At 38.2% G+C, this 24,211-nt stretch overlaps 1 protein-coding gene and 1 long non-coding RNA gene across 6 annotated transcripts in view; one reads left to right on the top strand and one right to left on the bottom strand.

Annotated features, from left to right (window-relative positions):
* LOC122560128 (zinc finger protein 512B) overlaps window positions 1-24,211 on the top strand; it is a 106,753-nt gene that overhangs the window by 43,855 nt on the left and 38,687 nt on the right. For all 4 annotated transcript variants that reach the window (XM_043710403.2, XM_087994883.1, XM_043710402.2 and 1 more), the window contains exons 3-5: window positions 5,289-5,368; window positions 13,063-13,191; window positions 23,888-24,060. In XM_043710403.2, coding sequence (XP_043566338.1) covers window positions 5,289-5,368; window positions 13,063-13,191; window positions 23,888-24,060 — 382 coding nt within the window. The remainder of the gene's footprint in view (window positions 1-5,288; window positions 5,369-13,062; window positions 13,192-23,887; window positions 24,061-24,211) is intronic.
* LOC122560130 (uncharacterized) overlaps window positions 1-24,211 on the bottom strand; it is a 42,694-nt gene that overhangs the window by 12,546 nt on the left and 5,937 nt on the right. Inside the window, exons 3-4 of one of the 2 annotated variants that reach the window (XR_015759576.1) lie at window positions 8,052-8,169; window positions 877-2,252 (exon numbers count right to left, since the gene is read on the bottom strand). The exons of the other annotated variant lie outside the window; for it this stretch is intronic. This is a non-coding gene — a long non-coding RNA (uncharacterized LOC122560130). Of the gene's footprint in view, window positions 1-876; window positions 2,253-8,051; window positions 8,170-24,211 lie in introns of those variants that run through there. 2 annotated transcript variants of the gene reach the window in all.

The raw sequence follows: 24,211 nt of genomic DNA, 5'->3' as shown, positions 1-24,211 counted from the left end.
TATCCCCACTCTCTGCTTTCTGCCAGGCAGCCACTCTTCTATCCATGCTAGCACCTTGCCTCTAACACCATGAGCCCTTAATCTTACTTTGCAACCTCCTGTGTGGCACCTTGTCAAAGGCCTTCTTGAAGTCCAGGTAGATAATAGCCATTTGCTCTCCCTTGGTCTAACTTGCTCATTACATCCTTAAAGAATTCTAGCAGTTTTGTCAGGCATGACCACCCCTTGATGAAACCATGCTGAATTTTCCCTATTTTACCATACACTTCCAAGTCACTCCAGAGACTTGAACATGGTCAGTTAGACACTTGGGGTAGTCAGGTTCAGGGGGTCCATAACTCTAAATGCTGGAGAATGAGCAATGGTCAGTCCTGCAGGTCCAGTGCAACGAGTCCAGGGAATTGAGGTTGGTCAGTCAGGCAGCTGTAGAAACCAGTCAGGGGCCTGTACATTAATTAATTGGGGCTGTCTGTTGAAGTTGGTTGGGGAGGTCAGTCTTGAGGAGGTCCATTCACTGAAAGTTAATGGGAGCCCATCAGGGGCCAATGTCATCAACAGTCAGCAACCTGACTTTAAAGGGAGGTAGTGCATTACTGTTTTGGAAATAATAATGCGATCTGCCAGGGGTAAAGTGATGATGTGAACAGTTAAATATATTGGTTTGCAGGAATAGGGAAAGAACAAAACTGATGAAATTGACAGGGAAGGTAACAAAGAAGGGAATATGAAGATTTGGGGGTCACCTACACTGAGTGGCTGAGTATGCACTTCACTCTGTTCCATCCATCCTCATCAAATTCACAAGTGAGCAATGGAAATGAAAATGGCTAAACAAACCTGGAATGTTTCAGTGAGAGAGGGAGCTCCACTTCCATGTCATGTGTGGCCTTTCAAAGTGTAATAGGATTTTAATAGATGCCCACAAAATACAAGTGAAAGACATTTATGATCGCAAGGTGGTGTATATGCACCTTATGCAATGGCCTACTGCCACATTCACTCAACCACATCATGCAACAGTATAAATCAATTGCATTAAAGACTGTGAGGGATAAACAATGTTTTGTGGCTGATGTTGATTCCTCTAGATTCTAAAGTTACAATTACCTGCCAAGACCTCAGAGCCTGCACAAGTTCAGGAGCAACTTATTTTAAACTTTGGACCATAAAATCAGAGTGAGTGAGGGAAGATGCTATATGCAGTGGTGACAATGGTACACCATGCCTCTTGGTGGGAGGTGGATGCAGTAGCAAAGTTAGAGTGACTGTGAGGTGGCAGAAACAAGATGGGAGCTCGTACCCTTGTGGAGCACAGCCTTACTGGCCATTCTTCCAAGTGGTGGTAATGGCACAAATTCAGGTTGCAATCTCAAACCAGGGTACCAGAGTCTGGTACCATGGTCTTTGCCAGCTCTGAGGAAAGAGGAGAGCCTCCTCTATACCACCCTGTCCATCAGGATCTCCAAGTTACCAATAGGCAAAGCATGGAGCTCTTTTACTCTGTCAGTCATCTCTCGGCAATTTGCAGGGGGCAGCTCCAGATTGGCAGCTGCACAATGTGCACAACTCCATTACAAATATGGCATTGAAATTCCAGGGATATCCACATGAGTATTTAAGCAGAGGCCAGTGCAAGTGGGATGTCATAGAGGCATGCTGCATCTCTACTGAGGTGAGCTGCAGAGAATAGCATGAGAAAACCTGATAGTGCTCACAGAGAGAAACCCTCCATGAAATACAACAAAATTGACACTTCGCCGATTTCTTGTAAAATACATCTTTTGGTCTCTTTTCAGTAATGTGTCATGCAGTTGTGATTATTACTAATTGTTTTACTATATAACTTTAAGATGTAACTATTTAATAAAGGATTACATTTTATGTATATATAGGTGTATATGTAGAATTCTAAAGAAAATAAGTAAAATCAAATAGTAAGTGTTATTCTTGACATTGTAGTGAAAATGTTGGTTTTAGTCAGAATGTAGGAAATGTTATTAACAACAATCCAGTATCGTACTACAAAAATTTGACTGTTGTTTTTCCAATCAAGTGCAATTGATACAGTGTTGACACCATGCAGTATATAACATTGAACCCAGTATTCAAGTAGAAATCATGGTCATTGAAGAGAAAGGATTGTAGTTTGTGTCTAATCCTTGTTGTCAGCAATATTCCCACTGTTTACACAGATAGAAGTTGCCCATTGAGAATTTTCTTCTTTGGTGTTGAGATAAGTATGTTACCTGTGACTGGTCAGAACAGATTAATTATAACTATGCATAAAATGAACTTAACGGTAATTTAATCATATTCTTAAATACTTGTCTCGAGGGGAATTCACTCCCGGCAACCAGTAATATAAAATGTACAATTTTATATGTCATTGTCTCCAGTTGCTTAATCTGAGCATGTTTAGCATTTTTAATTGTCACACTTAATTACAAACATCATTACACATTTGACTTTCTCCTCATGACCTTCAGAGTCCCATTGCCCTGTTTTCACATTTTTCACTAGATAGATATTCTCGCAAAAGTTTGTTTATGAATAACTGTGGCTTCAAATGTTCACTGAAAATGCATCTGTCACAAGCCTTTAATTCTTTATTTCTAAATAAATAATTATTTATTGTCATTATTAAGCATTTTCCTGCTCTTTTAATAGTTTCCTTAATGTTAGAACCTTTTATGATCATCTTATATTAATAGGATTGAGCATTACTTCTCAATTTACATCATTGTGTTACATGAGTTGTGGCAAAGTGGTAGGCCAGAGTTCAAGTAATACCTGCTCTCACCCCCCCTCACCCCCAAGGTATATCATAAATAAATTCCCATACTGGTCGATTCAAATAATTAGATCAGAAGGGTGGAAAATGGCTGAAACATTGGTCTGCTCAATTTAGGCAACATCCAATTTATTAGACATGTATTATACTGAATTTTAATGACCTTATTATAACTAGCCTTATTATATATGACGTATAATAAATGAGACAGACATTGGATGAACCGTGTATAAAGTTGAAAACTACACTGAGAAATCTCAATTTAGATTTTGGACATTGATTCAAATTCCAGCGTGAAGTTATGATATGATTGCCTTGTTTTAGCTCTGCAATTTTTTACATCAAATAAAAGTAAAGAATTGTTTAAGGTTTAGTTTAAATGCATTTTATTGGGACGGAGGGTATGAGTTCAAATCTGTTACATGTCTTTTTAGGAAATAACAGAAGGGGTTAGTTTTCACTTCAGGCACGAGTGGCAAACAAGTTATGGATCAGTCAGTAGAAAGATAATTGGTGAGGGGTGTACAAGGTATAGTGTTCAACCAGGTCCAAATTGATACCCATCCCAGGATGTCAAATATGGAGTACTGTTGATTTATTTGATATTAACATTCCCTTGCCTCGAAAGATAAGCTTTAGTGAAAGAAGAATTACATTAATGTCAATTTTGTTTCTGAAAAATTAAACAACCTTCCGAGGTATAGATTAACTCAAGTGCTGATGACATTAAGAGAAAGGTTTGAAATGAATTATAGATCAAATTCATAGAGGGGAGTTGTATTAGTATTAGCAAAGATGCTGAAATTCAGTTTCAATTATGTTTATGTGTATCTATTGTATCTATCCAAAGCTGCAGCCATAATGTATGTGACTCAATAACTTCAGTGGGATTCCACCAACATTACATGATTGGTTACATGTGACCTCCCTCTACCAACGAGACATTTAACATTTCTTAGTATGTAGAATAAGATTGTATGTTCTTTGTATCGTGATGCCAACTATTTGAATTTGATTGTTATATCTGTTATGGACTAAGCCAGACTACTCAAAACATTCTTAAGCAGGCAGCTCAGACCATAACTTTGTAATTTGTTTCGGTAAGTGTACAGTGAAAAATTACCCAGATTAAGTTAGCCTGTTTGATTACTAGGTTTTAAAACAGACAAAAATTTATTCACAAAATCACCCAATGAAACACAAAGAACAGAATAAAGAACCCCTACAGAACTCAGCCTATCCAACTAGACCTAATTATGCTGTGCAAATATACATAACAGTCCCAATAAACAAACTCCCTTTAAAAAACAGTATAAATGGAACACATGCTTACAGGTTGACGTTGAAGGACAGAAAAAGAGAGAGTTTCTACACAGCTCCCCGTTGAACTTCCAACCAGTTCAAGACTGAACTAAAACTGCTCAGCTCAGCTAGAGAGCTGACCACTCCCCTTTCTTTAAACAGGTCACTTCTAAGACATGACCACTTTGGCCTGAAGTCTCATCTGTTTATATATGAACAAAAGGCCTCTCAAAATCCTTTTATCTCTGTACCAAGCCAGACTGATCAGAGCCCAGCCCGGTTTATTACCCCTCTGAAAAACATCAAGGACAGCGTATCCTTGAGCCAAGGAACAGCGTTTAGAAACAAAATGGACTAGCTTTGTGACATATCTCTCGCGCTGGTATCCATGTTTACTACCAGTATATCTCAAAAATTTCAGTTGAGTTGCCAATCATTTTCACTTGCAACTGGTTCATCCCAAATATAAATGTTTTGACAGTTAAAATCATTTCCTCATATAGAATATTTTGTTGGTCTAAAAAAAAACCTGTGTTCATCCCCGAACATTCAAGGGGCTTAGTGGTAACGGGCAGTTACATCACAAAGGCCGACCTTGGTTCCATCCAGTATAAATACTTATGCATTTTACCAAATGTGTCACTGGACAACACTCATACATAGCTGAGGTTATTTTCTCTTTACTCACAAAATGCTGCAGCAGTGTCACTTGTACCATTCATACAACTGCCCATCTTGACTGAGATCAGTGAACACAACATGGGCCAGGATCAAAGCTGGGAACACGTGCATGTGTGTGGGAAGTGCATTAATCAATTGAATGATTATTTGGTGTTATGGGAAATTTCAGATCCTGGTCATAAACAACAATTATACAAACATTTTTAAATGCTTACTTACTCTGTCAATGTGGTATGCAGTTCTTTAATGATCAAACAAACTGCTATCTTTGTACTATCTAATTAATGCATATTTTAGGACATTAAAAACCATCTTGTCATACTTCCATTTATTTAAGCCAAGAAGTGAATAACAGTCTTATGGTCCAACAATCTGAAAGGGTCAGTGACTCATTCACTGAATCAGCAGACTGAGTCTGTCAGCAAATGTCTCCTGGGATGCCAATAAATATTTGTTGTGCAATGTTTGAGGTTAATGAAAATAACTGTATGAACATTGTTTTTCGATTGTCTAGGACGTGCTGAAAGTGATAAAGTAGAAAACAGACAAAAAGGAAGACACAAATCAGAGGACCATGCACTTCAGGAAATCCCAGTAGGTAGTTTGAGCTACACTTGTAAACTTATACGTATAATATTTTGCTATTTGAAATTGTCATGCTAACTTTTTTGTAGATATTAATACAGATACATGAAACTATATTATTAATGATAATTATCATGACAATGATAAAAGCGTTACTTCAGGTGGAATATGGGCTGCCATAACCCCACATTGCCTCTCTTTGGGATGATCCACTATGTCTTGAGCCACTCAGACACTTGATAGGCCAGCAGCGAGTGAGCTAATCCCGTGGATCAAGGACATCAGCAGCAGATCATCAGCAAGACCTGTCAGTAAATCAGGGGTTGGCCAGACAGAAATAACTCAGATAAATCAAAGGAAAATGATAATTTCAAAAGATTTTGTTCACTTTGTAACTTGAAATGGTTTTTCAAAGTTGATCCCTTTTTTTTCAGCTTGTTATTCTGGATAATGCAGCATTTGATAACTTTATGTTGTCATGCAATGATGTAATACAATGTTAACAACTTATACCTATAAGGAAATATCGCTCAATAAAGATAATGCTCAAATTGAAGCAAAATAAATTGACTGTTAAGTTCACAAAATGTTCATATAATAATGGAACCTTTAATACCCACTTCAATGAAGAATTCCCAAAATGTTCTATTAAAAAACAACAGAACAATTACCTGGACAAGAGAAGAATGAACATTACTAAATTAAAGTAACAAAATCATGATATAGTATATAAGGAAAGGAGAACAACATTATCAGATAAGTGGTCTGCTGGATAATGTGAGTATAGGCACGCGATTAATGGAATTTTACACAAGCCAATGATGGAAATTCCATATCAAATGCATTTAACTTCAGTATATGCTTTTCATTTTCAAGGAGATTAATAGAATATTATTAAGCAATGTGGTTTTCATTTCTGAGGATGTGATTTGTATATATATATAAGTAATGCATATGTTTATAGGCTTGGATCCAAAACTGATGTGACTGAGTTTAGAAATTCTCCAACTACTTATTTAACTTGTTAGTCTGGACCCTGAGAATTCTCAAGAGACTAAACTCAAACAAAAAGAGTGAAAATGAATTACAATGTATAATATTTTGCAAATTGTTACATTATAGCAAGCTAGATGGCAAAAGATATAACTAAAGGCAACCCTGTCACACTCTAACAAGCATTATGTAGACAATTACAGATTACAAGCAACCAACTCGTAGCACCAATTACCCCTACTATGAACATACAAATGGTGAGTTGAAGTAGGCCATTCGGCCTCTCAAAGCTGGTCTTCCATTCAATTAGCTCATGGCTGATGTATTTGTATTTCAGCTTCCACATTCCCACCCTCCCTTCATGGCCGTTGATTTTGTTGCATGACAAGATTCTCTGCCTATGCCTTAAAATATTTAAGTATCCTGTCACCATCACGTTCTGAGGAAAAGACAAAGTTGAACTTCTCATTTCTGTTCTAAAAAGGAGGCCTCTGTTTTTAATAGTGCCCCTAGCTCTAGGTGTTTTTGTACATTAGTCAATGAAAGCAAGCTTGCAGGTACTGCAGGCAGTGAAGAACGCTGATGGCATGCTGGCCTTCATAACAAGAGAAATATAGGAGCAAAGAGGTCCTTCTGTAGCTGTACAGGGCCCTGGTGAGACCGCACCTGGAGTATTGTGTGCAGTTTTGATCTCCAAATTTGAGGAAGGGCATTCTGGCTATTGAGGGAGTATTGCGCAGGTTCACTAGGTCAATTCCCAGAATGGCGGTCCAATCATATGTTGAAAGATTGGAGCGACTGGTCTTGTATACACTTGAGTTTAGAAGGCTGAGAGGGGATCTGATCGAGATATATAAGAGTATTAAAGGGTTGGACACTCTAGAGGCAGGAAGCATATTTCCACTGATGGGTGAGTCCAGAACCAGAGGACACAATTTAAAAATAAGGGGTAGGCCATTTAGAACAGAGTTAAGGAGAAACTTCTTAACCCAGAGAGTGGTGAATATATGGAATGCTCTGCTCCAGAAGGCAGCGAGGCCAAGTCTCTGGATACTTTCAAGAAAGAGATGGAGAGAGCTCTTAAAGATAGTGGAATCCAGGATTATGGGGATAAGGCAGGAACAGGATACTGATTGTGGATGATCAATGGTGGTGTAGGCTCAAAGGGCCGAATTGCCTACTCCTGTACCTATTGTCTATTGTTTCATCCAAAAGAGGAAATATCCATTGTCAAGATCATTCAGATCATATACACTTCAGTTGAACTACCCCTCATTCTTCTAAACTCCAATTGAAACAAGCCCACTTTGTTGTGACTTTCCTCATAACTAACCCACTTACTTCAGCTATCAATCCAGTTAAACTTCTCTCAGCTGCCTCCAATTCATTCATATCCTTCCTTACATAAGAATACTAAAGTTGATCTAGTGTATGTGCATTTTTCAGGGCACAAGTGAATTCCCAGTTAATGCCCACTATCAAGCTCCAAATAAATACACTTAATATATGATTGATTAATATGATGCCAAATTACCAGCAATGGATCTGGAGTTTGTGTGCTGATTTTCCACAGAAGTGAATGTCTTATGGTGCACGAGAACCAATATGCTAGCTTGTTTGGAAATTAAACTGCACATTTTAAAAAGCCAAGATTGATGCCAAGGAGGTAAAATGAAGGCCAGTAGAAAGTGGGACAAACCTAGGTGTAGTTGGATGTAGCTGTCATACAGGTCTGCAGCACAGGAAAAGGCACTTTGGCCCATCAATATCAGTCATCAGAGCAGTTGTAGGTGAGATACAGCAGATGTGTGATGATTCTGGATGATAGACAAACATGACATTATAACAGACCTCCGTACAGCAACAGTTACAAACAGTAGCAGGTGTATATTCCCCATGCACATTGCTGATGAGATTGTGACAACACTCAAATCTGGTGTTGCAACTTATACCTAAGGACTGAGAAAAAATGGACACTTTACTTTCACAAACAAAATGGAGAATGGGCAACTTATTTGAGACATTATGGAGTTGAAACATCACACGACTTCCCTTCTCATCTGCTAATACACATGAAACTCCATTAGGCTAGAAATTAGCTTGATTGTTGGACAGGATAAAATGCAAATTACCTTATGGGACATTACATTAAGAAGACATTAAATTCCTACATTACCTGCTCACACATGCACACAGCCTGGGATACATACAATAAAAGGTGATTACAAATGAGGGAGTGCTTACTAAGTGTTTGAAAGGATCTAGCATTTACTGTTATACCTGAATATATTCTAGATGGACGTTTCAAATATTGCAGGCCTGCATTTTGTCTTCATTGGAGAAATGGAGGTTAGACATTTATTGGGATGAAGAATTTGCAGTGGTTTACTACCCTCAGCATCACCTCAAGTCAAGGTGCATTTGAGGTCCTGTCAGAAGATCCTGTGTGGTTTTTCAAATTAGTTAAAAAGTTAGCCCCAGTTCTCTGTTTAAGACATTACATGTAACAAATCTTTTTCTATGATTTAGTAACTGCTGTTGTCGAAATGCATGCAGAATGAAGGGAAACTGACACTGTATGCTTCTTGGCTGGCAGAAGGGAATTTCACAGAATGTTGATGAGAAGAAACAAATCCAGTCACTACGAGAGGCAAATGATTGAAATTCAAATCCTATTGTGTCTCAATGCTCAAGCTGCCAGAGACCATTTATGTGGATAATGAAAATATTGATGCTGTGGTCACAAGACAGAAATCAGGGCGAAGATACATTTAGTAACACACATTTTGGAAACAACCTTGGTCAGTTAGTCTGGGAGAAAAAGAAACTCAGAAGGAGCAAAGGAAGGACCACACAAATAGGCAGAGAACTGGGGCTAACTTTTTAACTAATTTGAAAAACCACACTGGATTTTCTGACAGGACCTCAAATGCACCTTGACTTGAGGTGATGCTGAGGGTAGTAAGCCACTGCAAATTCTTCATCCCAATAAATGTCTAACATCCATTTCTCCAATGAAGACAAAATGCAGGCCTGCAATATTTGAAACTTCCATCTAAAATATATTCAGGTATAACAGTGAATACTAGATCCTTTCAAAGATCTAGTGCACTCCCTCATTTGTAATCACCTTTTATTGTATGTATGCCAGGCTGTGTGCATGTGTGAGCAGGTAATGTAGGAATTACATTTGGGCATTAAGAAATAAACATTTCTTCTATTTATTAAGCATACATGAAGGCCTGTCTTTAGTCTGTTCTTAAGAAACACAGCAATCAAGGCATTAAAACATTTTGTCTTTAAGGAACATCTATCTGTGGTGAACCAAGAGTAAAAGGGAATTGCCGCACCATCTTTCACCTGTCCATAAAAAAGGACATTAATTTTGGGTTGTGTGAAGATGCCAGAGATGACCCTTTGGGATAAGTCAGATTACAGAATGAAATCTAGTTTATTAAATATTGTGTTTATTTTTTTGTTTGTTTAAAGCGATGATTAGTCATAGAGACATATTAACACAAGGCTGCAGATTTTAACAACAGAATATAAGTTTATTAAATAAAGAAGAAGTTTAGAAAAAATCTAAGCTATCTAAACATGTACAGAAGTTTAAATAATCGCAAAACTAATAGCTAAACATAGCTAAACCTTTTTCTTGACAATACCTGTTATAGAAACTCAAGCCCAGAGAAATTATACCCATAATCCAGCCCTTGACAATTCTATTTAACTGACTCCTGACAGTTTATTTGCCATGAAGTATGGAGACAATTCAATTAGTCCTCTCCAAATTGGCTGACATAAACTTTTGTCAAATCTGAGAGTTTAAACTTACTCAGTTCTACTAACCTATAGATTTCTAACCAAGTTCTCCTGGCTTGAAAGCTTCTCAAACTAAATCTTCTACTGAGGTGACTTGTTCCCTGAACTATGCTGAATCCTTTTGAGAGGTTAAGTGTACTTCTGAACTCAACAGTAGTATCTCCTAAACTGAAATTTTAAATGTTTGCTCAAACCAGATACTTCTGACTGAAAACAGATTCTTCTGAACTGAAAACAAAGCAAATGCCTTACATGTTCACTCTATCTGTTGTAAACACAACAGTCTAGGCATCTTTCTATTAACACCAGAGTTACTTCCTTTCGAATGAAATGTTGGATTTAAACACTGACCCAGAAGAATTCTTCAACATTTATTTCACAGAAGTAAACAACACCCATGTGCATCTATTTTGACATCAAAAATGGGAAAATGATTTAAAGATATTGTACTCTACTTACTTCATCCCCAAAACAAGAATGAAAATGTATCATAAAGATGCATTTTTATTTCCCATCCAAAAATTATTTGCACTATTTCTATGCTATATTAACAGTAATAATATATGTACATTAAGCACACAATAAGTTTCTTATCCCTATTTTACAGAAGTCCATTTGATTTACAGCATACAAATTCTTTCACATGCTCTTGACAAACAGTCTGCTACAACATTGTGTTTTAAATAAATGACTGATTCTTAAATGATACAGCTGGAGTATTAAACTTCAGTAAAATAACCATAAGATCTTGTCCAAAATTAAACAGATTATAGTCTCTCTAAATAATAGTTTATTCTGAGTTGTTGAATTTTTAAATTGATTTGGAGCCAACATAGACTCAATGTCTTTTTCCACTGTTGAATGTTTATTTTGAGATGGAATCAGATTCTTTGAAAAAATAACTGACAAACCATTCAATTCCCATTTCATCATGTTGTAGTAAAAAGACATCCATATTGAGATTCATTTGCATCAACAGCCTATTTGAAGGGCTTCTCATAATTCGGTGCTGTTGTCAGAACAGCTTTCAAGTTGTCAGACGTCGTCCAACTATCTGTTGTTCATTCAGAATTTGCACCTTTTCTCAATTAATTTGTCAAAGGAGCCATTACAGCAGGGAAATTCAACATAAGCTTTCAATAAAATCCCTTTATATTGATATATCGCAGAATTTCACATTTCATCTTAGACAGGGGAAAGTGCAAAGTTTCCTCATTTTCAGTTCTCTCTGTGTTATTTGGCTATGACACACAGTGTGGCCCAAAAATGTAATTTTTGCATTCACAAATTTACTTTCATCCAGATTCATACCAAATTGTCTTATTGTAACCCATCAAATGGTTTAGTCATGTAATATGTGTTTTCCCAGATTTAAGTGGACACAACCCAGTTGTTGATTTGAACAACACAATCATCTCACCCTTCAATTACATTGCTGGTTTTGAAAATTGCCAGATTTCTTTCTGAGACCTAACTCGGCAAGTTTTAACATCAACTAGGATCATAACAAGCACAGGCTCCTGATAAGGATTTAAATTATTTGAGTTTAAGATGAATCGGTGTCTCTTTTAAAGAAATGGGTACACAGTGGCCCTGGACATTAATGTTTATTGCTCAGATTGGATTTTCAAAATGGCCTTATGTAGAATCATCGAGTTATACAGCATGGTAACAGACCCTTTGGTCCAACTTGGCCATGCTGACCAGATATCCTAAACTAATTTAGTCCCATTTGCCAGCATTTGAAGAAATATAGTGGACAATTTGAAATATTTAACTCATGTTAATCTGAGACAGCAGATAAATTGAATTTAGAAGTAAAAGAAAAATCTCATTAGGATTAGATGCTTAAAGTTATTAACCAACATTAGAGAACTAAAAGGAGGGAAACTGAAATTGAGATACCACAGCTGGAACAAGCTAAAATATTGTTAGAAACAACAACTAAAAACAACATAGAGGGAGAAGGGGAAATGAAAACAATTTGAATTAGAAGCAAAGGAGAGAGGACAAGAAATGAAAATATTTGGCTTGGACAAAGAGAATTGGAAGAGAAAGAGAACAAAATAAGGAAATATAATTTTAAAGAAAGCTTGAACTCTGAAAAGATGGAGAAATTAGCCAGTATGACTTAGCCAGAGAAAAGCTGAGAGTAAAGAAAACAAAACAGAAGTAATAACTTAGAGAATAATCAAGATGCCTGTTTGAGATTTGTGTAAACTATAAGTCTTTGCTTAGTGCCTACATTTACTGAAGGTAAAGTCGAAAGATATTTGCTCATTGAAAAGATGGCTGGGCAGACAAATTGGCAAAAGATGTCCAGACCTAATGCTTCACAGTGATTTGACATGTACAGCTATGAAATACCTGCATTTCATGAATTAATCCCTTTGCTGAGATGACTTGTTTTATGAACTGCCTTCAATCTTTCTACCGTATTTCTAAACCCAACACCAGTATCTTCTGAACTGACTTTTTTTAAAAGCTTATTACACCAGATTCTTCACAGACCCACCTGCTAAACCAACATCCACCTGCTAAAGTTTGAAATACAAATTCCAAAAATTATATTTATATTTATATTTCACCTTTTGTCACAGTTGGAAAACTGATAGAAATGATTTTTCCTCATTTCACTGTCCATTAAAACATTTCCCTGACTTAATACTGCAGACCTCTCAAAACAAAAATAGAATTTCAAGACCGATAAATCTAAAAATTATACAAAACTGCTGGCTACATTAAAAATAATAATGAAACCATCTAATATTTTGCCAAAGTTGACCTTATCATCATCGAGTTTCAAACAGTTCTGTTCAGCTGGCCTCTTTTGTATCTGTGATTATTTCACACAAAATTTAGAGTTATTAATACAATTCTACTTCTAGGGAAGCATGATGGCAAAATGGAAGGAAGAGTTCAAGAATCATTCTCGTGTTAAATGCCCTCGCTCTGGTTGCTGGCTGGAATTTCCTAGTATTTACGGATTGAAGTACCATTATCAGCGTTGTCAGAGTGTAAGAACTATTTTCTTATGATAGATAATTTGTATAAAATAAATTTACTCTGTGTTTAGACAATAATGAACCAGAAATGTACAGTCTTGAATTGATTTGATTTGTTACTGTCACATGTACCGAGATACAGTGAGAAGTATTATTTTGCATGCTAACTGGCCAAACCATACCTTAAGTACATCAGGATAATAGAACAGAATGCAGAATATAGTGTTACAGCTACAGAAAAGGTGCAGAGAATGATCCAATAGTAATATGAGAGGTCCATTCATAAGTCTGACAATGGCAGAAAAGAAACTGTTCTTAAATCTGTTGATTCGTGTTTTCAAACTTTTGTATCTTCTGTCTGAAGGAAGAGGGTGGAAGAGAATATAACTAGTGTGGGAGGGGTCTTTGATTATGTTGACTACTTTCTTAAGACAGCAGGAAATGTACACAGAATCAATGGAAGAAAGGCTGATTTTCTTAATGGACTGGGTTGTGTTCATAACTCTGTAATTACTTGCTTTCTTGGGCACAGCAGTTGTCATACTATGCTGTGATGCATCTGGACAGGATGCTTTCCATAGTGCACCTATAAAAATTGGTAAGAGTCATTGTGGACTTGCTGAATTTCCTTCTGAGGAAGTAGAGACGGTGGTGTGCTTTCTTGACTGTAGCATCAACGTGGATGGACCAGGATAAATAGGTGGTGATATTTACTCCGAGGAACTGTGGATACATGCTTAAGAAGGCCGATATGATGTCTGCAGCGGTGAATTTGGGTACAGGTGCACCCAAGGCCGTCGAGGCAGGTGACATCATTTCCATGACCTTTTGTTCAAAACCAAAGTGGAATGCATTGGGGAGGGATGCATTGTTGTCAGTGATTCTATTCAACTTTGTTTTGTAGCCAGTGACAACATGAAAGCCTTGCCGTAGTCAATGTGTGTTCATATGGTTAGTCTGAGAGTCTAGTTTAGACTGGTATTGAGTCTTGATTATTTGAGCTGCTTTGCAAAGATTGTACCTAGATTTCCTGTATAGGTCAGGTTCACCCACTTGAATGCCTCAGACCTAGACTTCAGTAGTGTATGGATCATCCAGTTCATCCATAGTCATATATAAGTTGAATGTGTATGAATTGTATATTGTCTGTATTGAATAGTATATAGGTTGGATTGTAGGAGATTCAGAAAAAAAGACCCAGCAACCTTCAAATCTTCACACTTAGCCCTGAAATACTTAATGCATTGATATCACATTCCTTTCATTTTTATTTCAAAGCAGCATTTATTTTAAAAGTGGGTAATGCTTGGCACTTAACACACACACAGAATTGTCGTACAATTGTCTGTTGCATTATGTCATCAGCATATTTTGTTTTTATTCTTCCTGCCTGTGTTTTCTGGATATCCATGTTCACTCTGATGCACATATCTAGAGAATATGTAGTTAGGGCAATGAAAAAAAGCATTCTCACCCCTGGTTCCCCAGTGTTGTGTGACCCTGGATGCAAAGTGTGAATAGTTATTGACCTCCTTAATGTTGAACGAAGACTTTACTGTTGCCAAGAGGAATTTGATTTCAAGTCGATCCACTGCCTTTTCTTCATCAAAGAGCATATTGGTTTTGCATGAAGAAACACCTTGTGTTTGCTTCAAGGCATTGCCATAAAGCATCTGTTTAATGAGCATGGGCTGGCCCAGAAATGACTTATTTCTCGTTTTAGCAGCAATTTATAGTGAGCATATATTGAAAAGAGATGGAGGTCTTTATTATGAGTTCTGTGTGTGGTACTTTCTTTTCAGTTATGTCAGTGTCATTGACTTCGAAAGTACAGGGACAGGTTATATAGGCAAGTTTTGTGGGTGCATGCATGGGGAGAGGTGGATGAAATTTCAGATAAAAACTTTTTGTGCCACTTTTTTCTTGAAAAGTTTCTGCCTGGAATTCAGCCTGACCCTGGTGAATCCTGTGGGACTATACTAGTTCAGCCCGAATCATAACTAAATCATCAGGAAGATTGCTCAGTCTTGAGGTAGGAGGAGTGAGTTGGAACCTCAGTGCTGTCGGGGGAGTGGAATGTCTGAACATGATGCATACGGGCGGAACAGAGGAATTTAAGGTGGATGGTCTAATGTGTTTCCTTAAGATGGGTTTCCAGTCCTTATTGGGGACATCTGAATCTCACCAAAATGAAAGAGGGATTAATCCTGTTGTGGTGATCCAATCCCTGATCCAGGAGGGACATGTACGATTCTAGGAGTTTGATATGAGAAGGTTTTGATAACATTCCTTGTGTGATGAAGATTGGATAACTGAAAGACTTCCACTCCTGGTCCACAGAAGTGCTTAAAAACAAATATCTTCTCAAAGCTGCCCTCATCTCTTATTGTCCGCTGTTGGGTTTCCTGAGGCCTCAGGAACTTGGTAGGCTCCTGGTATGCAAGTAAAACAGAACAATTCAAAGATTGTCAGCCTAACTCAAATATTTAAATTACGAATCTATCTCCTAGGAATGAACCTGCTCTTTGTGGATTAGTGGTGCTGGAAGAGCACAGCAGTTCAGGCAGCATCCAAGGAGCTTCGAAATCGACGTTTCGGGCAAAAGCCCTTCATCCTTTATTCCTGATGAAGGGCTTTTGCCCGAAATGTTGATTTCGAAGCTCCTTGGATGCTGCCTGAACTGCTGTGCTCTTCCAGCACCACTAATCCAGAATCTGGTTTCCAGCATCTGCAGTCATTGTTTTTACCTGCTCTTTGTGCTGTTTCTGTTAAACCCAGAGGGGAAGTGTGATGGTGGTTTTACAGCAATTTGGGATCTGGTTTGAGTTTTTTTTAAATTTAATATCAGTCTTAACCCCAATACATCTGTTTTTAGGTGTTGACCCTCCAGCTGCTCTGGTAGTATGTTTGTAGTTCTCCAACCCAGAAAGTAGGGCAGAAGTAGGACCTCGTAGAACTAAGCAGGATAGCCATCTGGGCAGGATGCTTTTTGTGAATGGAAGCTTTTTTACTGCTCATTAACTGAACTCAAGGAAACGTTTCTTTTCTCCTGACAGAGGTGGGTAAAAAGAATTGTCCATTGCTTTTGTGGCATGGCATTGCACCAAGTAAATCTTTTCTGATAGGAATGTTGCACAGAAGTTATTGCTTTTTGTTTTCTGCCATACAGTCATTCACCTGGACTATTTGTACAAGTTGGTCTTTTCTGCAATCCAATCAGCAAGTCCTGACTGTTCCGTTTACTTAAGGCAGCCAGGACAGCATGAACTGGATGGGTCTCTATTCTCCTGAAAACAGAAGCTCAGGAATGATATAATGGAGATCTTAAAAATTATGAAGGGTTTTGATAAAGTAAAGAAAGAGAGAGTGATTTCCACTTGAGTGAAAGAACAAAACTAGCAATCAGTGAAAGATAATCAATAAGAAATTAAATTGAGAATTCAGAGAAACCTTTTTAACCAAAGACAAGTAAGAAGGTGGAAGTTTCTGCCACTGGGAGTGGTTGCAGTTAATAGTATTGACCCATTTCAAGGGAGGAGCTAGATAAGCAAATGAGAGGAATCTGAATAGAGAGAGAAGCTTGTTGATAGAGTTAGATGGAAAAAACGTTTTGAGTGGATCATAAATATTAACATAGACTAGTTGGGCAAATGGCTTATTTCTGTGCTACATATTTTATGTTATTCCATGTAATATGTCCGAAGTGAATGAATGATAATCTAACCTCGAGTTCCTGTCAAGATTTTCTAAATAAAGCAAAGAAATTCGCAAACCTGGACAGAATAAGAAGTTACACCTTTTTATTTTTGAACTCTCATGTTAATGCACAGTTTGAACTATAAAATATTTTGCAATCTGCACATATTCAGAATAAGCAGATGTAAGTGTTAATCATTGAATGATAAAAAGTATCCATGCAGAGCTGAGATTTTTGAAACTGGCCAGAGGTCTTCATGTAAAACTCTAACTAAAACATGGAAATACCTATCAGAAGGCCAGGGAATAGAGGAAACTGGATCATTGGCAGGCAGATAGGACTAGTTTAGAATGGCATCATGGTTGGCACAGACATGGTGGGCTGAAAGGCCTCTTGCTATGCTGTATTTTCCTTTGTTCTATGTTCTAATCATTATGTTGCAAACTACAGAGTGTAAAAAATAAAACTACCATAATAAATCGATTCAAGGAGAGCTAGATAACCACTGAGAAAGAAGTGAATAAATGGTTGCTCTGATTAATATGTGAGGTAAGAAGGGAGCAGAAATGTGTTATAAACTGGTTGGGCTGGCTGGCTTAGTTCTGTACTGTGCAATCTCTGTATTTCTGTGTTGACATGCAAAGCAGTGTTGCTGTACTTCTGCATTATAATTTTACACATGCAATAAATTCAGTTTAATTAAAATTGATGATTAAACAATACAGATACTTGCTGCTGGGATTACCTAAGTAAAATAGAAGTGAGGACTTCCTAAACCTGAATTGTCAACAATTCTGAAGTATTAACAATTCCAGAAGCATCTTTGACCCCAGAATTCCTGTAAACACTATATTCTGCCTGTACAGACTTGGATTTGCTTCTGAAGGAGTCAGACTATTGGCAGATTTTTGAGAGCCTGTTTTCCTAATTAGAGTCAGGAGCAGTTATGACATCCCTTTGGGCATACCCTTATCTGATGCTGTCATGGATGAGAAAAGTGAGCAGCACCTGATGAAGCAAAGAACAGCCAAGGTCCAATTTAGCCAGATGTAAGCAATCAGCCATGCTGTAGTGTAGGCGTGTATTTACCAGAAGACTGATACACTTCACAAAAAAGCTGGGGAATCCACCGCCTTTAGTATTGCAGCAAAGTATGACAATCTAGTTTTTAGGCCTGCTCAAACTCCACAGTCTGATTGATGGTAGCCATCTTACTTTGCATGCTCCCACAAAACATCCCCTCAATCTTTAGTTTCTCGATTGACAATACTACAGAGAGGATCCTACAGTCTCAATCTAACATGGCACTGATGTAGGGCAGAAGCTGGAAGCAATCCATCCAGTGCTTGAGCGTGACAGCTGAACAATTTTAGCTCACAGCCTCATTTTAAAATAAACCTCAGGGACTCCCAGCAAACCCAGCAGGCCCAATGTAGAGTCAGGGCGCGAAATCAAGTCAGCTGCAGAAATAATATCGGCAGAGCAAATCATTCTGGGGAGGTGGATGGGGTAGATAGATGGTCAAGGAGCATCTAGCTTTCTGAATCAGAGCTTCAAGGAACCATGCCAGAATTAAAAAAGAAACACTGACATAGGCCTCTGCTGACCTGATCCTGCTTGGCACTAACTTCTGTGGTGGTCCCAAAATTGCACAATTCATGTTTTTCCACATCATAATTATGTCATGTCTCATACATCAATAATATTTATTAATCCACTGCCAGCCTGCAGTGGAAGGCCTCTTCCCTCCTGATGCAGAAAGTGAGATTTTACCTGGCTGAAACTGTGATAACCGCACCCAGATCATTTGCATCAATACTAAAATTGTATTTGCTGGAAGTTATTAACTTATGGAATACTTTGTGCAGTTCTGGTCTCCCTCCAATCGGAAAGATGTTGTGAAATTTGAAAGGGTTCAGAAAAGATTTACAAGAATGTTGCCAGGTTTGGAAGGTTTGAGCTTTAGGGAGAGGCTGAGTAGGCTGGGGCTGTTTACCCTGGAGTGTCAGGGGCTGAGGGGTGACCTTATAGAGGTTTATAAAATCATGAGGGGCATGAATAGAGTAAATAAACAAGGTATTTTCCCTGGAGTAGGGAACGAGAGGGCATAGGTTTAGGGTGAGAAGGGAAAAATTAAAAGGAACCTAAGGGGCAACTTTTTCACGCAGAGGGTGGTGGGTGTATGGAATGAGGTGCTGGGGAAGTGGTAAAGGCTGGTACAATTACAACATTTAAAAAGCATGTGAATGGGTACATGAAACGGAAGGGTTTAGAGGGATATGGGTCAAGTGGGACTAGATTAATTTAGGATATCTGGTCAGTGTGGATGAGTTGGACTGAAGGATCTGTTTACATGTTGTACATTTTTGTGACTCCATGATTATTCTCCTGACTATGCATTTAATGGCATGTGCGAAAGGTAGAATAGGTGTTCCAGATTTTGGAAGGGCTTATACCTCTTGTACAGTTGCCAAACACTTTGCATGAGCTTGTCAGGGATAATTTCTACCAAACCTACACGTGATCAGGTGCAGCATCCTCTATAGGAGATCTGCAGTGTCCACAAGTAGGAAAAGCAGCAGGAAGGTTCTTAAGCCAATCAGATTGAAGAAACCTCACTGGCAGATGCAGACTGCAAATATGGAAGTTAAACATCAAGAAATAAATGTTGCATTTAAATTAATATATAGAAAGCAAAATAATGATTCTTGTATACACATGGGATTAATGGAGAGAATAAAAGTGAAAACAGAAAAAGTAAAAATTGAAATTTTCATTTTTTAGAAAAGTCTGCATCACTACTTTATACCAGAAGTAATGAAATTCCACACTTGTAAAAATATATTTTCAGGACAAGCAAAATGATTAAATTGTAACTATCTATCGCGCTCTTAAAAATCTATTAGACCCATTTTTGTCATCAGTATTTCATGTGAGACTAGTGAATTTTACCCTTGTGTTACTATTAAAATAAATATGGACCCTAAAATGTTAACTTCTATCATCTGATTGTTAGACCTGAGACCTTTCTTTGACTTAACTGAATTAGTTTTTGAAAAGAAAGAAGCATCGACTGAAAATGGCTGCAGTGCACCTGACCACAGATTGAGGCAAGCCCCCAACACACACATGTGAAATAAATTAAGACTTCTGCATTGAAATTTCTATTTTTATCTAAACATATTAAGGTCAGGCAATGGCAATCAGCATCAAAAGATTTGCATCTCCTATTTAACTCTCATCTGTATGATAATTTCACATATTCAAAGATGAAAGGCTCACCTGCCAATTAGCCATCTTGGAAAGACAATGGAATTAAACTCTGAAATATATACTGAACTTTATTTCCACAGCTGTTTTTGAGCAGCCAAGCAGAGGAAAGGAAAATAAATTTGTGACAAGAAGAACCGGAACGCTATCTTTTTCTGTCCTGTTTCTCTCATCATTTTAGAATACAGCACCCAATGAAAACAAAATGGGAAAACAAACATTCACCAAGAACTTAAAGCTACCCATAGATTCTGCTACACTGAGGACACAAGCCAAAAATTAAACAACGCTCATCTTTATTAATAATTTAATACCTAAAGGACTATAATGACTATTTAACTATGCTACCTTTATATTCACTACCTATACCAGATACTCTTCCTTTTAAAATTTTACCTATGTGTGTGTTCGATATTTTACTTTTGGTTTTGTTTATTGGAATTACTAGATACAAAAATTCCCCTTTCTTTCACTCAATAAAACCTTGGTGCTTGGCTCCTTTATTTTCTAGTGATCTACCTTTTAATTGAAGTTGGATATCTGCATGCTGAAAGGAAAAAAATGTATATAAAAGGTTTATCATAATGACCCAAAGAAGGAATCTGGTTTCCTTCCTCAGCTGGTCGTAATACTAAGTTTACACTGTTGTAGTGATTTCAGTGCCACGTCTATCAGTAAACACTACAATAGCACACCCTGTGGAGCTGCAGGGTATCTCTGAAAGCAACCCCTGCATTTCCACATTTATTTTGTTCTGTGTGATGAATACTAGAAGTTACTAACCAATTTACCCTGTAATAGCAAGTAGTATTAGCCTTGGTGTTCATGTAACAGAAAAATGTAAACCTATATCCAATTAGGATCACAATAGATTTGTATTATTACATCCCTGGGTAACAGTATCTTAGATTAATAAGACAGTACTGACATACTTACCTGTTTAAGAGTACAACCTACATATTTAGACAGGTTTGGGCCAAACCTTGTGGAAGCAATAGCTGTTTTGCCTTCCTGCCAAATGCCTGCTTTGTTTGGGGAAGGCCTGCTGAACCTCAAGCCATTCAGCAGTGAAGAGACCATTTCCAGGATCAGGACCACTGTGGCAGAAAGTGGTGCTTACCAAGAACTGCTGACCAATCAAAAGCCAACAGCTGTTATCATTTGGAGAGGTGATGGCTGCTGCCAGGGTGTCAACAAATGGAGGCCCAGGATAGTGGAACTCCCAGGTCAGCGGGCGGTTACAGGAGGGATTCGTAGTTTAGTGGGCTGAAGGATGTTCTTCTACATTGTACCAATTCTGTGATTCTGCCTAGGGATGTGTCAGAGGGTCAGCAGCAAAGGTAGGGGCTGGCAGTAATCATCTCCCCTGTATATGATGCTGGACCCCTTATAAGGCACTGAGTGTTTTTGAATAAGAGTCCCCCACTATCTGCCCCCCTCACTCCCGGAATCCTTTCTAGTTTTGCTTGGCTTGCTCCCGCATGTTCAATACAAGCAGCAGAGGAGAGGCTCTTAGTGGTAGTTAATTACCAATTTAAGAGCATCAGTTGACAGTGGGATTGGAAGCTAACATGAACCCTCCCATCCAACATTTAGTTTTGCTGCATGCAGAAGGGTGTCAGGATGCTTTCCCACCATTCTCTCAGCTGATGATATTTCCTCTGTGTGTCCGATCACACAAATAGCTCTTGTCACAGTAGAGACAACTGGACATCCAACACAGTGCGGTTGAATTGTGTTGTGGTTCTTGATTACTTAAAAATGAATGAATCATATCACTTGCCCTTCATGCCTCCTGAGAACATCTTGAAAGCAAGAACAGCTACGTAAGAATCCTACTCATTGACTACAGCTCAACTTTCAATACTATTATCCCCTCGAGACCAATTACTAAACTTAGTGATCTCAGACTAAGTCCCACTCTCTGCAACTAGATCCTCAGTTTCCTGACCCACAGGCCACAATCAGTGAAGATTAGGAACAATATTTCATCCTCACTAACACTCCACAATGGAGCCCCCCAGTGGTGTGTACTCAGCCCCCTACTGTACTCACTGTATACCCATGACTGCGTCACCAAATACCAGACTAATTCCATTTACAAGTTCGCTGATGACACCACCATAGTCGGTCGAATCTCAGATGGCGATGAAACAGACTACAGATGGGATGTGGAAGACCTGAAAAAATGGTGCACTGAGAACAACCTAGCTCTCAATGCCGGCAAAACCAAGAAACTCATTATTGACTTTCAGCGGAATGTTACTCCTGCCCTCCTACACATTAACAGCACAGAGGTGGAGTGAGTGGAGAGTGTCAAGCTCTTAGGAGAGATCATCCACAACAAGCTTTCTTGGACTCTTCATGTGGATACACTGGTTACAAAGGCCCAAGAATGTCTTTTCTTCCTCAGACAGCTGAGTAAATTTGGCATGACAGCGAATACCCTTGCCAACTTTTATAGGTGTGCCATCAAGAGCATTCTGTCTGGATGTATCACTACCTGATTGGCAACTGTACCATTCAAGTTTGGAGACGGTTACAGAGAGTGGTGATCTCGGCCCGGACCATCACAAAGGCCAACCTCCCATTTATAGAATCCATCTACCAGGCCCGTTGTCAAGGAAAGGCCGCCAGCATTCTCAAAGATCCATCCCACCCTGTCAATGTTTTTCTACAACCTTTACCATCAGGGAGAAGGTACAGAAGCCTGAACACACACACCAGCTGGTTTCGAAACATTTTCTACCCTACTGTTGATAGAATACCGAATGGACTCAATCTCTTAACATTCGCCTGTACCTGTGTTTTTTTGTTTTTGTCACTGTTTACCTATTATTTACTTATCTATGGTACTTAACTCTGTGATCTGCCTGTATTGCTCACAAGACAAAGCTTTTCACTGTGCCTCGGTACACGTGACCATAAACTCAATTCAATTCAATTCAATTCACTTCAATTCATAACAGCATCCTTGGCTCCAAGCATTCACACGCTTCATGTCATACAGAGTATTGCCTACAAAGTGAAGCATAAGGGTCATGAGATGCCGGTGTTGGACTGGGGTGTACAAAGTTAAAAATCAAACAACACCAGGTTAAAGTCCACAGGTTTAATTGGAAACACACTAGCTTTCGGAGCGCCGCTCCTTCACAACCACCTGAGAAAGGAGTGGCACTCCAAAAGCTAGTGTGCTTCCAATTAAACCTGTTGGACTATAACCTGGCATTGTGTGATTTTTAAGCTTAAGGGTGCAACTGTCCTCTGTTCCCACAGATTGCTGGAGTCTGGAAGAGTGCAAGTGTGAAACTTTGTGTCTTGTCAATTAACCCTCTGCACCTGCAGAATCCTGTCACTTAAAATTGCAGCCGCTTTGTCTGCTGCTCCTGAAATGATTCTGTGGGAGGTAAATTGAGTGCCACTATCATTTTCACTGGCAAAACCTAGATAGATTCAGGCTCCAAGAGGCAAGCTTTTTCATTGCTAAACATAATTTTATTTAATGTAAGTAAATTTGAAAGGAACTTATTTTTGTATGGTTGAAATGGTTGGGAGAATTTAATGTTAACATATAGACATACATATCTGCACAACTACTCAGTATTTTATGTTCTTGTTCAGTATAATTTGCATTTATAATAATGTAACTGCTCTATTTTAGGAATATTCCCGTTGGTAGTGGCCTGTTTGATAAGGATTTATAATACCCACAGAATTTATAACAAGATTGTTTTACTGTAGGGCATTGATTCGAAGAAGTATAATCATCAGTGTCTTCTATGTGAAGCTTCTTTTGCATCTAAGTCCCAATTGGAAAAGCATAAGCAATGGAAACATGAAGAAAAAAGAACACAAACAACAGAGGTGGATGAAAAAGTTACAAAAGCAATTGGTCGAGGTAGAGGGAGAAAAAGGTATGTTCGTTTTGGTGAAAATAGAGTAATATACTCATTGCCTTCCATGGTGTTTCAGTAGTTTAGAAATTAAATTTTTTGTTTAATATTTATCTTGCTTTAAGATTATCATGCATAATGTAATTGTATCCTAATGACCCATTAGGCTTAC

The sequence above is a fragment of the Chiloscyllium plagiosum genome, unplaced genomic scaffold (assembly GCF_037043375.1).
Source record: "Chiloscyllium plagiosum isolate Xiang-an unplaced genomic scaffold, Cpla_swu_hap1 HiC_scaffold_15, whole genome shotgun sequence".
In the NCBI taxonomy this organism is placed as follows: Eukaryota; Metazoa; Chordata; class Chondrichthyes; order Orectolobiformes; family Hemiscylliidae; genus Chiloscyllium; species Chiloscyllium plagiosum.
The sequence above is the reverse complement of the archived record's forward strand: the minus strand, read 5'-3'. Positions and strand labels throughout refer to the sequence as shown.